The sequence below is a fragment of the Phoca vitulina genome, unplaced genomic scaffold (genome assembly GCF_004348235.1).
Source record: "Phoca vitulina isolate PV1807 unplaced genomic scaffold, GSC_HSeal_1.0 scaffold59, whole genome shotgun sequence".
NCBI lineage: Eukaryota > Metazoa > Chordata > Mammalia > Carnivora > Phocidae > Phoca > Phoca vitulina.
In genome coordinates, this window is record NW_022589762.1 from 9,088,944 (window position 1) to 9,103,432 (window position 14,489).

Sequence of the window (14,489 nt, forward strand, 5' to 3'; positions counted from 1 at the left end):
AAAATCTTTAGAAAAAAATAAAGATTAATTTATTTATTTTGGTGGGGAGGGGCAGAGGGAGAGAAAGAATCCTGAGGCAGACTCCCCGCTGCGCAGGGAGCCTGACATGGGGCTTGATCCCAAGACCCTGAGATCGTGACCTGAGCTGAAATTGAGTTGGCTGCTTAACAGACTGAGCCATTCAGTGCCCCCCAAGAAAGGATTCTTTTTTTTTTTTTTTAAGATTTTATTTATTTATTTGCCAGAGAGAGAGAGAGAGAGCACAAGCAGGGGGAGTGGCAGGCAGAGGGAGAAGCAGGCCCATCACTGAGCAAGGAGCCCGATGCGGGACCCATCCCGGGAGCCTGGGATCATGACCTGAGCTGAAGGCAGACGCTTAACCGACTGAGCCACCCAGGCATCCCAAGAAAAAAGTATTCTTAACTTGATAAATGTAGGATGTTCCTTGGTAAAGAGGTGGGTTGTTACTCTAGACTTTAGAGCAAATCCCTGATATCCAGCAAAGAAACTTTTAGGGCCTAGGTCTCAGTTCTCACTAGGCCAAATTTCTTCAAGGCTCCAGATATCCTTCCTTTGCCTTTTCTTTTCCTTCAACTTTTATTCTAACTCAGGATTTTGTTTTGGATTCTGTTCTTGCAGTTTCTTCTTCCAGGTTCCCTCTCTCATGCCATGTGGCAATAGCTTTGGGACTTCTGAACACCATTTTTGTGTGTTTCCTGCTTGTCCAGTGGATTCGCTGCCAGGGTAAGTACTAACTTAAGTTAAAATCTTTTATTTTGCCTATTTTTTTAAAAGTTTATTTATTTAAGTAATCTCTACACTCAATGTGGGGCTTGAACTCATGACCCTGAGATCAAGAGTTGCATGCTCTTCTGACTAAAGTAGTCAGAAGTATCCCTATTTTACTTATATTTTGTTATAAAAGCAACATAACATAACAGAACATTTGAAAAATGAAAAATAATGCCAACAAAATAAATCACTTGTACACAACATTTCCTGGGTATCGTCTCCTAGGCTTTGACTACAGGCATTTGTGTAAGTATTTATTCTTTTAACAAAGAATATCAAGTCCTCTAAAATTTTCCCCACCTTTTTTTTTTTTTTTTTTAAAGTAAGACTGGGTATTATATCATAAACACTTTCCTAATACCATATCTGTTATGATAATCAAATAAAATTGTATTATTTATGTATTGTGTTTAACTTTTCACAAAATAGATATATCAAAATTTAATTAAATATATTCTGCTTTTTTTCCAGTTAGAGTGCTTTCACATTGAAGTGAAATTTTCTAGATTTAATTCTTCTAGATCATTAACTATGATGATCCAGAAAGCCCTCAGTTTATTATTTTATAATCCAGAGTGCTGACTTAAGTTTATGTTATCTGGAGATGATTGTTATACAGACTTTATTCATTAGGACTCTAAGGGTTCAGGGGCGCCTGGGTGGCTCAGTCGGTTAACTGTCTGCCTTCGGCTCAGGTCGTGATCCCGGGGTCCTGGGATCGAGCCCCGCATCGGGCTCCTTGCTCATCGGGGAGCCTGCTTCTCCCTTTCCCTCTGCCGGCCGCTCTGCCTACATGTGCTCTCTCTCTCTCTGTCTCTCTGTCAAATAAATAAATAAAATCTTTAAAAAAAAAAAAAAAAAAGGACTCTAAGGGTTCAGCCCTAGGACCTCTACCTCAGACCCAAGTCCTTTGGCAGAAAGAGACTCCAAGGAAGTTGGGAATTTCTCATTCAGGCTGGATAATGTCACAGTTGTACGGAAAAAGCACACATTTATAAGGTGCTAACTGTATAGCTTGATTTACAGAACCCTGCATTGGTCACACGCCGCCACAGAAAGGTTGTCTAATTTTGACATTTTTAAAAAGGACTGCCTTTGCTACTTTTTAACCCCCAAACCTAGATTAGGTATATAACCTATTGTGCAGTCATGTATTCACACTCGTTTGCTATAATGATTCATATGCGCCTGTCGTGGAATTGTGCCAGTGAGGGGTTTATACAAATGTATTTTATGAAAGTAGAAAATCAATAGAATTATGGAACCTTGGCTGAAATGACCTCGAAAGCTTATTCAGTTCCCTTTCATTTTCACAGAACTATAATCCAGCCATTTTTTAAAAAGATTTTATTTGTTTGAGAGAGAGAGAGAGAGATCGAGCATGAGGCAGGGAGAGGGGCAGAGGGCGAGGGAGAAGCAGACCCACCGCTCAGCAGGGAGCTCAATGCAGGGTTTATTTCTAGGAGCCCAAGATCATGACCTGAGCTGGAGGCAGATGCTTAAGGCAGACATTTAACTGACTGAGCCACTGAGGCAACCCCCCCCCCTTTTAAGATATAATCCAGCCCTTTTAAAGGAGTGAGAATGTTCTGTATTTAAAAGAGCCCTGTGCAGAAATTACATCACTTCTCACTTTAGCATCTGATATCCTTCTCTGTCAGAAACTTGTTTGATAAATTCTTTTTGCTGAAGTGTAAGTCTTTCATCTAATATCTGATGATGACAATCACATTTGTGATAAAAGATAAAACACCTATCTTTCACTCTAGTTAAGTTTGCTTTTTCTAGTTTCTGTCCTTTTCTTTTTTTAAAAGATTTTATTTATTTATTTGACAGAGAGCGAGAGAGCACAAGCAGGGGGATCAGTAGAAGGAGAGGGAGAAGCAGGCTCCCTGCCGAGCAGGGAGCCCAATGCGGGGCTCAAACCCAGGACCCTGAGATCATGACCTGAGCCGAAGGCAGATGCTTAACCATCTGAGCCACCCAGGCGCCCCTGTCCTTTTCTTTTGCATTATCATGGGGTATCGGTTGAGGTTGAGCATTCTGGAAAATTCAGCCTGATTTCAGCAATGTATATTATGCAGTTACGCAGTGCGTGCACTAAGCCTACATAGACAATGGACTGATACATATAATGCAGATGCTTAGTTATTTTTATCTGGTATGAATACAGCATATGTGCATAAAGATCTCTAGCACAAGTGTTGTACTCTGTCCACGGTGCTCTGCCAGGTTGTATCCATTTCCTTACCTGCTTTAGTCATAGTCACACGCTTAAGTAGTGGAATGCACAGTAGTAGTGATAGAGTTGGACATCATGAAGTTTTTAATTTGAGGGCAGGCATTGTTGTGCATTTCTCTAAACCTTAGTCTGAAAGGTGGTGGGGCAAGGAAGACGGGGGACCGCCATGTTCTATTTATCTCCCATTTCATTTCCAAGACTAAGTGGTCCATAAAGATGTGAACCAGGTCCTCTTCCTTTCCAGGTTCCGAGTGTACCACTTGTCGCAGTTGTCCAGACCTCTGGATGAAGTATGGTAACTACTGTTATTACTTCTCAGTGGAGAAAAAAGACTGGAATTCTAGTCTGGAATTCTGCTTAGCTGAAGACTCACATCTCCTTATGTTCACAGACAACCAGGAAATGGTAAATGCAAACATTTGGCAAATGTCGGTTGTTTTGTTGGTGAATGCTGTTCCAATGTACTGTGTATTCTCTTTTGAGGAACAAAAGGAACGCTCTTCTCTTTCCCTCTCCTTCTCTCTCCTCTTTCTTTCCCTTCCTTCCTCCTCCTCTACCCCTGCTCCTTCCCTCTCCTTCCTACTCCTTACCCTTTCTCTGCTTGACCCAGCAGCCCTCAGGTATGGAAACTTAGATGTTTGCGTACTCCTGTATGTGTGTATGTGTGTGCTGGAGGTGGAAGGATGGGGAGTATTACAGATAGAAATTAGGCGTGAAATACAGGTCTAATTAAAAGAAAGCATTAGATCCAGAAACATATGGGTCCAACAACAAGGAGACAGCAGATTCCTATGCAAAAGCTGGTGGAATTTGGGAGGGAGTGGAAGAGAGAGAGAGAGATCATGGGGACAGAGAGACTGTGGCGAGGGCTTAAATGCCTTTTTCAGTAATTTCCCTTCATTCATTGGAATCCAGTAAGTTCTAGGCTAGCAAACATTTGGTATGAGGCATAGGGCATGAAGAAGAAGCAGTTCCAGAGAGCTGGGAAAGAAGAAAGGACAGTGTGTGTGTGTGTGTGTGTGTGTGTGTGTGTGAGAGAGAGAGAGAGAGAGAGAATGAGAGAGAGATCTTAACCTCCTTGCAGGGCTAAGCTGCAGGGCTCCATTTCCTATATGCCTCTCAGAGCCTTCCTTTCCACCCAGTAGTCTCCTGGAGGAGAGCTCGTTATTAATCCTAGGGCATCTCACGGTAATATAAGGAATTGACATCCTGAGATAACCTGGTACAAAAATCAAATTCTAACTTGTCAATGTAAATAACATATGCAAAGAAAATAAATCCTAGTTAGGTATTTATTTATTTATTTATTATTTATTTATTTTAGCGATTTTATTTATTTATTTGACAGAGAGAGAGAGCACACAAGCAGAAGGAGAGGGAGAAGCAGGCTCCCCGATAAGCAGGGAGCCCAATGTGGGGACTCGATCCCAGGACCTGAGCCAAAGGCAGACACTTAACCAACTGAGCCACCCAGGCATCCCCCGAGTTAGGTTTTTAGTGCTAATTTCATGTTGATTTTTGTGTGTTGATATTGTTTTATGTATTCTCTTTTGGGTAGAATTAAGTCATAGAGAACAGTTTATTAATAAACTATAACTTGCCATTTGCAACAACATGGATGGAACTGGAGGGTATTTTGCTAAGCGAAATAAGTCAATCAGAGAAAGGCAGTTATATGATCTCACTGATATGTGGAATTTGAGAAACAAGGCAGAGGATCATAGGGGAAGAGAGGAATAAATGAAACAAGATGAAACCAGAGAGGGAGACAAACCATAAGAGACTCTTAATCTCAGGAAACAAACTGAGGGTTGCTGGAGTGGAGGTGGGTGGGAGGGATGGGGTGGCTGGGTGATGGACATTGGGGAGGGTATGTCCTATGGTGAGCTCTGTGAATTGTGTAAGACTGATGAATCACAGACCTGTACCCCTGAAACAAATAGTACATCATATGTTAATAATAAAAAAAAGAGAAGGATAAGGAAGAAAAAAAAGAATTAAACTATATTATAATAACATTGTATGGTGACACATGTTAACTGCTTTTGTAGCATTGCATACCCAGAGTTGTCCAATCACTGTGTTCTACATCTGAAACTAATGTAACATTGTGTGTCAATTACACTTCAATTAAAAAAAAAAAGATTTCAACTATACTAACATTCTTTGGGGAAATTCAGAGAGGTAACTACTCTAAAGCTGATGAGGAGAACATATAGTCCTTAAATTGTATAACTTCCTATTTTAAGAAAAGATTAAAGCATCTAGATTTCTTGTTTTCTGTCAAAAGAGGAATGCTCATTCTATTGAAATTCTGCATAGAATCTAATTCCAAATCAGTCTGTCCCCGTGACTTCCTTTCCTTTTGTGCCTTCCCTAAACTAGATGGTAGAACGCATGGGGTCTATTCATTAGATATGTGAGATCTTGGTTTTGTGGCATCTGATAATAATAGCCTTGCTTTCTGGACCCTTTGCAGCAACTCCTGTTCGCACTGTGATATATCTGCATCTGAAGTCTTGAGCTGACTGAAGTCAATAGCAGAAAAGAGCAAAGAGCTTGAAACATTGCAGGGCAAATACTGATAAACAGCGTAGTGAGTCATAAAGCAAGACTGCCACAGAGAAGTGTGGTGTAGCAGCTATTATAAATGAGGCGGTGTGATAAGAAGAAGGGAGGAGGAAAAGGCCTAAGGCCCAGAATATCTGGGGCTTGGGGATGTTTCTGTTTCTCAGCGCTCCCCCGAAGGAAATGGAGCGGTATTAGAGGGCTTTTTGTCTGTCTTTCTTTACTTTCCCTGAGTCCTGCCTCTGCTGTTGAGTAAGCTGAACAGAATTAGATTGGCTACATTTCCAAAACCAGTTCATTTTCTCATAAGGCCCCTTGGTTCAAGGCTGTGCAAGAGAAGGTAGAATGCCCCTGAGAGATTTAATAGCAATCAGATGAGTTTTGCTTCTGACATTGCTGTGGAATCTTGCTCGATTCTCTGGTCTAATTCTTTTTCTTGCCCCCAGCTTTTGTCAGATTCTATAGAACCAGCTTGACTTCTGTCTGATCTGTGAGCCTCCTGTACTAGTGCTGTTATTCTTTTGTTCTCAAGGCAAGATTTATATACTCCTTTAAGGTATGCTTGATATTCCTGGTATCATACTTAGGACTAAACAGCTACTAGAAGAGCATATGGGTCTATTAAAATGGAAGGTTTTCAAATTGGCATTCCACTGGTGGAGAATACTGCTAGCGAAGTAGTTTGCTATATGCCAGAGGCCGCAAAGGTATGGGAAAGTCTCTCTCTCCTGTTGTTAAATAGTTATCTGTCAGTAGGATACATAAATATAGCCCACTTCTATCTTAGATCAGTTACAGCAAAGTATATATAATAGGAAACTAGTATATATTGAGCACCTACCATGTGCCAGGTATTCTATGTATATTATTCTCAATCTTCACAGCACATCCTACAAAATTGAGTTCAACATCTCCATTTACTGAGGAATCAATAGTTAATGAACAAGAGTTAGTGAACAAGTAAGGCTACAGATCTGGCAGAGCTAGACATTTTTTTATTCAGAGCCAGATTTTAAACTATCAGCCAGCCTTTTAAAGTCACTTACAGAAATATTGTATTTGATGGCTTCCAGATACATCTTGGGCATGCTGAAAAATGAAATAACTTTTCCTATTAATTGTCTGTTGTGCCTTTTCTACTCATGTTTAAAAAATCATTTGAAGTTGAAATCTGGAATGTACATTATAGGACTCTTGGGATTTAAATATATTTAAAGTAGTGAGATGCTCACTTATTATCTTTTTTCTATCTTGGTCTTAAATATTTATTTTATTTTTGAGAAAATAATACACAAAATGGAAATTGAATCGCTCGGTTATTTCTTCAGTTTTCAGTTTATATTACGGCATTGACTCTTTGTTGTTTTTCTTGCTCTTTGAATTTATCTTTAGATCTTTAGGTATATTCAAGTTCTTGATTTTTGTTGTCATGTTTTTCCGCTAGGTTCAGTTCACTTAGGATGTTAGCATTTGCTTTTAGGTTTTTTTTTTTCTTTTAGCTCCCAGCCTCTGCCCAACTCACAGGAACCAGTGCCCTTGCCGCTCCCACGCTTCTGTTAGCATTTGTTATAGTTGTTGGTATGTTATTTTAAAACGCATGTTGACCAGAAAGTTCCCTGTGGAAATACTTTGGTTTCTTTAAATCTATCCTGCTGCTCCTCACCATGTGACATCTTTCTTCCTCATTATCATAATGTGAGATTATATCATCAGGCTCTTGTTTTAAAAACCTCTCATTCAGCCTTAACTAACTCTTTCCCTATCAGAGTTTATGACTTTGGGATTGTCCCTGTCTTCCTCCTGAACTTTTGATATTGGCTTTTCTTGTTTTTAGGATTTACATCTAAATATACTCAGGGCTTCCGTCTTTGGATACTACAACACAAACATTGTGGTAACGTGCTCACTTTCCCCCATATTTTAAAGTAACAGAAAGGGCTTTTTGGTTTCTTTCAGACAGTCACCAGTTGGTTTTTATTCCCTTGCTTACTAGCTATGTGAACTTGAGAAATTTTCTCTACCTCTTTGACTCTCAATTTCCTCAGGTATAAAGTAGAGAAAATTCTTTCCAGAATTATGATGATATTAAATGAGAAAATCTGTGTGGAATTTCCTTTAACATAGTACGAATCATTTAATTTTAGTTTTTCTTCTTTTCCACTTTAATTCTCTTTGTCGCTCAAAATAAAGCCTAGAGTCAAAATAACTTGCTTTTCTCTTCTGTCTCCCAAGACATGAAATTTCAATAAATATATATCACAAAATAAATTATGACTTGTTGACCTATGTATTTTTGTTATGAGGAAATCTGAAATATGTTAGAAGATTCAAAGAAATGCCTGGAAACACAGGGTGATGGTAGGAGAACTGTTTTACTCTGGAGATGCTTATAGTCTGATAATGTCTATGTTTTTGTCACCCTTCCCTCATAAACAGAACAAGCAGCAGCTGTGACCTTCACATCAAAAGTGTAGGTGTGGTAGATAGGTTAAGATATCTCTATCTTTTTTTGTTGTTGTTAACATTTTATAAAATTGTGGTAAAATACATGCATAACATAAAATTTACCATTTTAACCATTTTCAAGTGTACAATTAAGTAGCATTAAGTACAGTCACATTGTTGTTCAACCATCACCACTGTTCATCTCCAGAACTTTTTCATCATCCCAAACCAAAACTCTGTACCCATTAAACACTAACTCCCCATTCCCCTTTTCCCTCAACCCCTGGTAACCACTGTTCTACTTTTTGTGTCTCTGAATTTGCCTGTTATGTCCTTGTGTATCTGGCTTATTTCACTTAGCATGTTTTCAAGGTCCATTCATGCTGAGGCATGTATCAAAATTTCATTTCTTTCTATGGCTGAGTAATATTCAATTATGTGGATATATCACATTTTGTTTATTCATTCATCTGTCAATGGACAGTCTCACTTTTAAAGAGAGTGCTCTAAAAAAATAAATAAATAGAGTGCTCTGGTTTACACAGCAAGTCCTTTTTTTTTTTTTAAGATTTTATTTATTTATTTGAGAGAGACAGAGAGAGAGCACAAGCAGGGGGAGCTGCAGGCAGAGGGAGAGGGAGAAGCAGGATCCCCGCCAAGCAGGGACCCCAGTGCGGGACTTGATCCCAGGACCCTGGGATTATGACCTGAGCCAAAGGCAGATGCTTAACCAACGGAGCCACCCAGGTGCCCCTACACAGCAAGTCTTAATTGACTTTTAGTATTGTGTACATACGCAAAATTATAAGGAACATTCATATAAATATTAAACTCTAGTAATGTGTAGCTTGTCAGATTTTCCTTTGATATCTCTTACTGTATCTGCATGTTTTTATATGATACTAATTGCTGTTTGTAGACTATAAGGCATCTGAAAGTCTGGAAACATAGGAGAAACCTATTTTTAAATAGTATGTTAGTTACATTTTCAAGTAATATGCTCAATATGTTGTTATTCAACCTCTAGATATGTTTTAGGCAAAACTCCTCTAAATTTAAAGCAATAGATCCAGTTGATTTTAGATATTATGGGTGATCTGTATTGTACTTTTTTTTTCAAATTAATAACTACATTCATCGCTTTAAATACTTTACCTGAAAAGGTGTCCAGAGATTGAAGAAAAAAATATTAATGGTATTATTTAAAAATATAACAGATGCATTTATTTAAAACAGATATATATATTTAAAAATATATTTATCCTACGTTTCTAAATTTTTTGGTCACCTTATGTTTATGTTCTGCTTTTATCATATAACATTATTTCATTACTGTTTTTTCCAAACATTAAATTATTTTAGTTATTTATTTTTTAAGGTTCTGTATATTCTATTATTGCTTATCTATTTTTCATATTCTTAGACAAAATTTTACTTATTTCTAATTTTTATGCAGTTAAAGCATATTTATATGAATTATTTTTCTTGAAGTCATTTTTTAAGGATATAATTCCTAATATTAGATTAGCCAATTGAAGATATGACCAAGTAACTTTGACATATTATTAGTTTATTTCCATAAGGGTTGAAATAACTTAGATATATCCCATAAACCATGTTAGTTTGGTATTTTAAGGAGAATGTTCTATGCCTTAATAATATTTAAGTTATAATTTTAAAATATTACTTGCAAAAGTATGTCTGTGTGTGTATAAGGCATAAATATTGACCTAAAAAAAAGAAAGAAAAATGTATCTGATTTTATCTGTTTGAGTTCTGTCTTCATTTTGCTTTTAGGTTTTGCATGTTTTCTCTCTAAAATACGACCAAACATCACAAACTCTAAAGTAAATATAACAAACCTGAGTCCTTTAGTTCACACCCTCTCTGGAGGACAAGGATTCTGAGTTAACACCCTTGTTTATACTTCTGTGCTGCTTCTGCACACACACACACACATGCACACGCACATGCACACACACACGCACACACACGCGCACACACACACGCACACGCGCGCACACACGCACACGCGCACACACGCACACACACGCACACGCACACACACGCGCACACGCACATGCACACACACACGCACACGCGCACACGCACACACGCGCACACACACACGCACACGCGCACACGCACATGCACACACACGCACACGCACACGCACACTATCCATGAGTACATATAACATAGGTAATTGCAATCTGGTTTTGAGGCTTATTCCAAGTGTGAAGGTTTTCAAGTGAAAGTGGAATGTAAAAATTTTCACTCTCCAGCCTCATCAGTGGGAAGTAGTACAGTGGCCTGATCATGTGACTCAGAATTGTGTGGGCTGAGAGAGTAGTAACTTAGTGCAGGGTTGGCATTCTGTATGTGGGCACCGTCTAATCCCAGCTCTTCAGACTCTGCCTGAGGTTTTTGAGCAAGTCTTTATTCATCTCTTTGCTTTATTAGCCATCCTTCTACCCTTGAAATAAGTGGAAGAAAGAAAGAGACTGTTTTTCTTGTCATTCCAGTGGAGAAATGAGGAAAAAGTCATTTTTTCCAATTTAAATAATCCTTTAAAGCAACTTGGTTAAGAACTGCATGAAAGGTTTCATGCTATTCTGGAAATTAGGACATCATTTCATCTCTCTTACCCTTCCTTGACTCTTCAGTTTACCTCCCTACCCCCAACATATATAAGTAAGTACTCCATGGGGGTAGAGTAAAAAGTGCAGAGAGTTTGTGTTCAAAAGGTTTTAATTTCTTGCGGCATGAGACTTGTCCTTATATTCCTTAATTCTGTAAATATTATTAAATAATATTAGATAATTAAATCACTTCATATATTTTCCTAGGTGGTGGGGATACAATAGTAATCAAAAATTCTTGCTATTACTGTGCTTACATTTTAGTTAGAGGAAAGACAGACAACAAACAAGTAAATAAATATGGTGATATATGCTTTGAAGAATATGAAACAGTATAATAGTGAATGTAGGTATTACTTTAGATTGGCCAGCAAAGGAAGGCCTCTCTAAGGAGGTAACATTTGAGCTGAGACCTAGGCCTGAATGACAGCCATGTAAAAATCTAGGGAAAGGGAAAAGCTATGTAAAGACCCTAAAGTAAAAATGACCTTGGCATGTTAAAAGAACAGAAAGAAGACTCGCCTGACTGGAAGCTAGTAAGTGAATAAATAGTTGGCAGGGTCTAGATCACGTAAAATCTTGTAATACATAGTAACGATTTTGATTTTATTCTATGTGAAAGAGGAAACCATCAGAGAGCATTAATCAGGGGCACAATAGGATCTTATTTATTACTAGAAGGTAATACTATTACTAGTATCTATTACTTGCCTCATGTAATGCAAAAGTTTAGTACTGGGAGAGAAAACTTGGATGCTTATTCAATAAGGAGACTTGGGTAAGCCCTTTCACCCAGGTGAACTTTTTTACTCTTCTATAAAGAAGAGGATGAGAAAACTTGCATATCTTTTAGGTTTTTTTTTTTTTTTTTTTAATTTTTTTTTTTTTTTTTTAAGATTTATTTATTTGAAAGAGAGAGAATGAGAGAGAGAGAGCACATGAGAGGGGGGAGGGTCAGAGGGAGAAGCAGACTCCCTGCTGAGCAAGGAGCCCGATGCAGGACTCGATCCCGGGACTCCAGGATCATGACCTGAGCCAAAGACAGTCGCTTAACCAACTGAGCCACCCAGGCGCCCAGGTTTTTTTTTTTTTAATTTCAAGTTTTTATGTAAGTTCTAGTTAGTTAACACATATGGTAAAATTGGTTTCAGGTGTAGAATTTAGTGATTCATCACTTACATATAACACCCAGTGCTCATCGATAACAAGTGTCCTGCTTAATACCCATGATCCATTTAGCCCATCCCCCCACTCCATCAACCCTCAGTTTATTCTGTATAGTTGAATCTCTTACGGTTTGCTTCTCTCTCTCTCTCTCTCTTTTTTGCTTCCCCTATGTCCATCTGTTTTGTGTCTTAAATTCCACATATGAGTGAAATCATATAGTATTTGTCTTTGACTGACTTATTTTGATTAGCATAATACCATCTAGTTTCATCCACATCCTTGCAAATGGCAAGACTTCATTCTTTTTTGATGGCTGAGTAATATTCCATTGTATATATACACCACATCTTTATCCATTCATCAGCCGATGGACATTTGGGCTCTTTCCATAATTTAGCTATTGTTGATAATGCTGCTATAAACATCGGGGTGTAGGTGCCCCTTTGAATCAGATTTTTGTATCTTTTGGGTAGATACCCAGTAGTGCAATTGCTGGGGAATAGGGTAGTACTGTTTTTAACTTTTTGAAGAACCTCCATGCTGTTTCCCAGAGTGGCTGCACCAGTTTGCATTCCCATCAACAGTGTAAGAGGGTTCCTTATTCTCCACATCCTTGTCAACATCTGTTGTTTCCCATGTTGTTAATTTTGGCCATCTGACCAGTGTGAAGTGGTATCTCATCGTGGTTTTGATTTGTATTTCCCTGGTGATGAGTGATGTTGAACATCTTTTCATGTGTCAGCCATCTGGATGTTCTCTTTGGAAAAATGTCTGTTCATGTTGTCTGCCCATTTCTTAATTGGATTATTTGTTTTTTGGGTGTTAAGTTTGATCAGTTCTTTATAGGTTTTGGATACTATTTATCAGATATGTCATTTGCAAATATCTTCTCCCATTACATAGATTGTCATTTAGTTTTATTGATTGTTTCCTTCACTGTGCAGAAGGTTTTTATCCTGATGAAGACCCAATAGTTCATTTTTGCCTTTGTTTCTCTTGCTTCTGGAGATGTGTCTAATAAGAAGTTGCTACAGCTGAGGTCAAAGAGGTTGCTGCCTGTGTTCTTCTCTAGGATTTTGATGGTTTTCTGTCTCACATTTATGTCTTTCTTCCATTTTGAATTTGTTTTTGTGTATGGAGTAGGAAAGTGGTCCAGTCTCATTCTTCTGCATGTTGCTGTCCAGTTTTCCCAGTACCATTTGTCAGACTGTCTTTTTTCCATTGGATATTCTTTCCTGCTTTGTCAAAGATTAGTTGACCATACAGTTGTGCATCCATTTCTGGGATCTCTGTTCTGTTCCATTGATCTATGTGTCTGTTTTTGTGCCAGTACCATACTCTTAATGGCTACAGATTTGTAATATAGCTTGAAGTCTGGAATTGCGATGCTTCCAGATTTGCTTTTCTTTTTCAAGATTGCTTTGGCTATTTGGGGTTTTTTGTGGTTCCATACAAATTTTAGGATTGTTTGTTCTAGCTCAGTGAAAATGCTGGTGGTATTTTGATAGGGATTGCATTGAATGTGTAGATTGCTTTGGGTAGCATAGACATTTTAACAATATTTGTTCTTCCAATCCATGAGCATGGAATGTTTTTCCATTTCTTTGTGTCCTCTTCAGCTTCTTTCATAAGTGTTCTATAGTTTTCAGAATACAGATCTTTTACCTCTTTGGTTAGGTTTATTCCCAGGTATCTTAGGGTTTTGGTGTAATTGTAAATGGAATTGATTCCTTGATTTCTCTTTCTGTTGCTTCATTATTGGTGTATAGAAATGCAACAGGGGGCGCCTGGGTGGCCCAAATGGTTAAGCGTCTGCCTTCGGCTCAGGTCATGATCCCAGGGTCCTGGGATCGAGCCCCGCATCGGGCTCCTGGCTCAGCGGGGAGCCTGCTTCTCCCTCTCCCTCTGCCTCTCTCCCTGCTCATGCTCTCTCTCTCTCTCTGTATCTCTGTGTCTCAAATTAATAAATAAAATCTTTAAAAAAAATAAAAATAAAAAAGAAATGCAACAGATTTCTGTACGTTGATTTTATATCCTGTGATTGCTAAATTTATGTATCAGTTCTAGTAATTTTTTGGTTGAGTCTTTTGGGTTTTCTACACAGAGTATCATGTGATCTGGAGATAGTGAAAGTTTGACTTCTGCCTTGCCTATTTGGATGACTTTTATTTCTTTTTGATGTCTGATTGCTGAGGCTAGGACTTCCAATACTATGTTAAATAATGATGGTGAGGGTGGACATCTCTGTCTTGTTTCTGACTGTAGAGGAAAAGCTCTCAGTTTTTCCCCAGTCAGGATGATATTTGCTGTGGGTCTTTCATATACGGCCTTTATGATGTTGAAGTATGTTCCATCTGTCCCTACTTTGTTAAGGGTTTTTGTCAAGAATGGATGCTGTATTTTGTCAAATGCTTTTTCTGCATCTATTGAGAGGATCATATGGTTCTTATCATAGAAGATAAGACTCCTAGAAGTTCAGAAGTTTTCCTTCCATTTCTGTTTTTTGGAACAGTTTGAGAAGAATAGGTATTAACTCTTTTTTTTTTAAGATTTTATTTATTTATTTGACACAGAGAGAGAGATAGTGAGAGCAGGAACACAAGCAGGGGGAGTGGGAGAGGGAGAAGCAGGCT

General features: G+C 38.3%; 1 protein-coding gene across 7 annotated transcripts in view; it reads left to right on the forward strand.

The window, feature by feature from the left end:
• The window catches only part of KLRG1 (killer cell lectin like receptor G1), a 49,527-nt gene that overhangs the window by 26,821 nt on the left and 8,217 nt on the right, over positions 1–14,489 (forward strand). For all 7 annotated transcript variants that reach the window (XM_032390997.1, XM_032390992.1, XM_032390994.1 and 4 more), the window contains exons 3-4: positions 640–744; positions 3,279–3,439. In XM_032390997.1, the coding sequence (XP_032246888.1) occupies positions 3,320–3,439 (120 nt within the window). In that variant the 5' untranslated portion in view covers positions 640–744; positions 3,279–3,319. The remainder of the gene's footprint in view (positions 1–639; positions 745–3,278; positions 3,440–14,489) is intronic.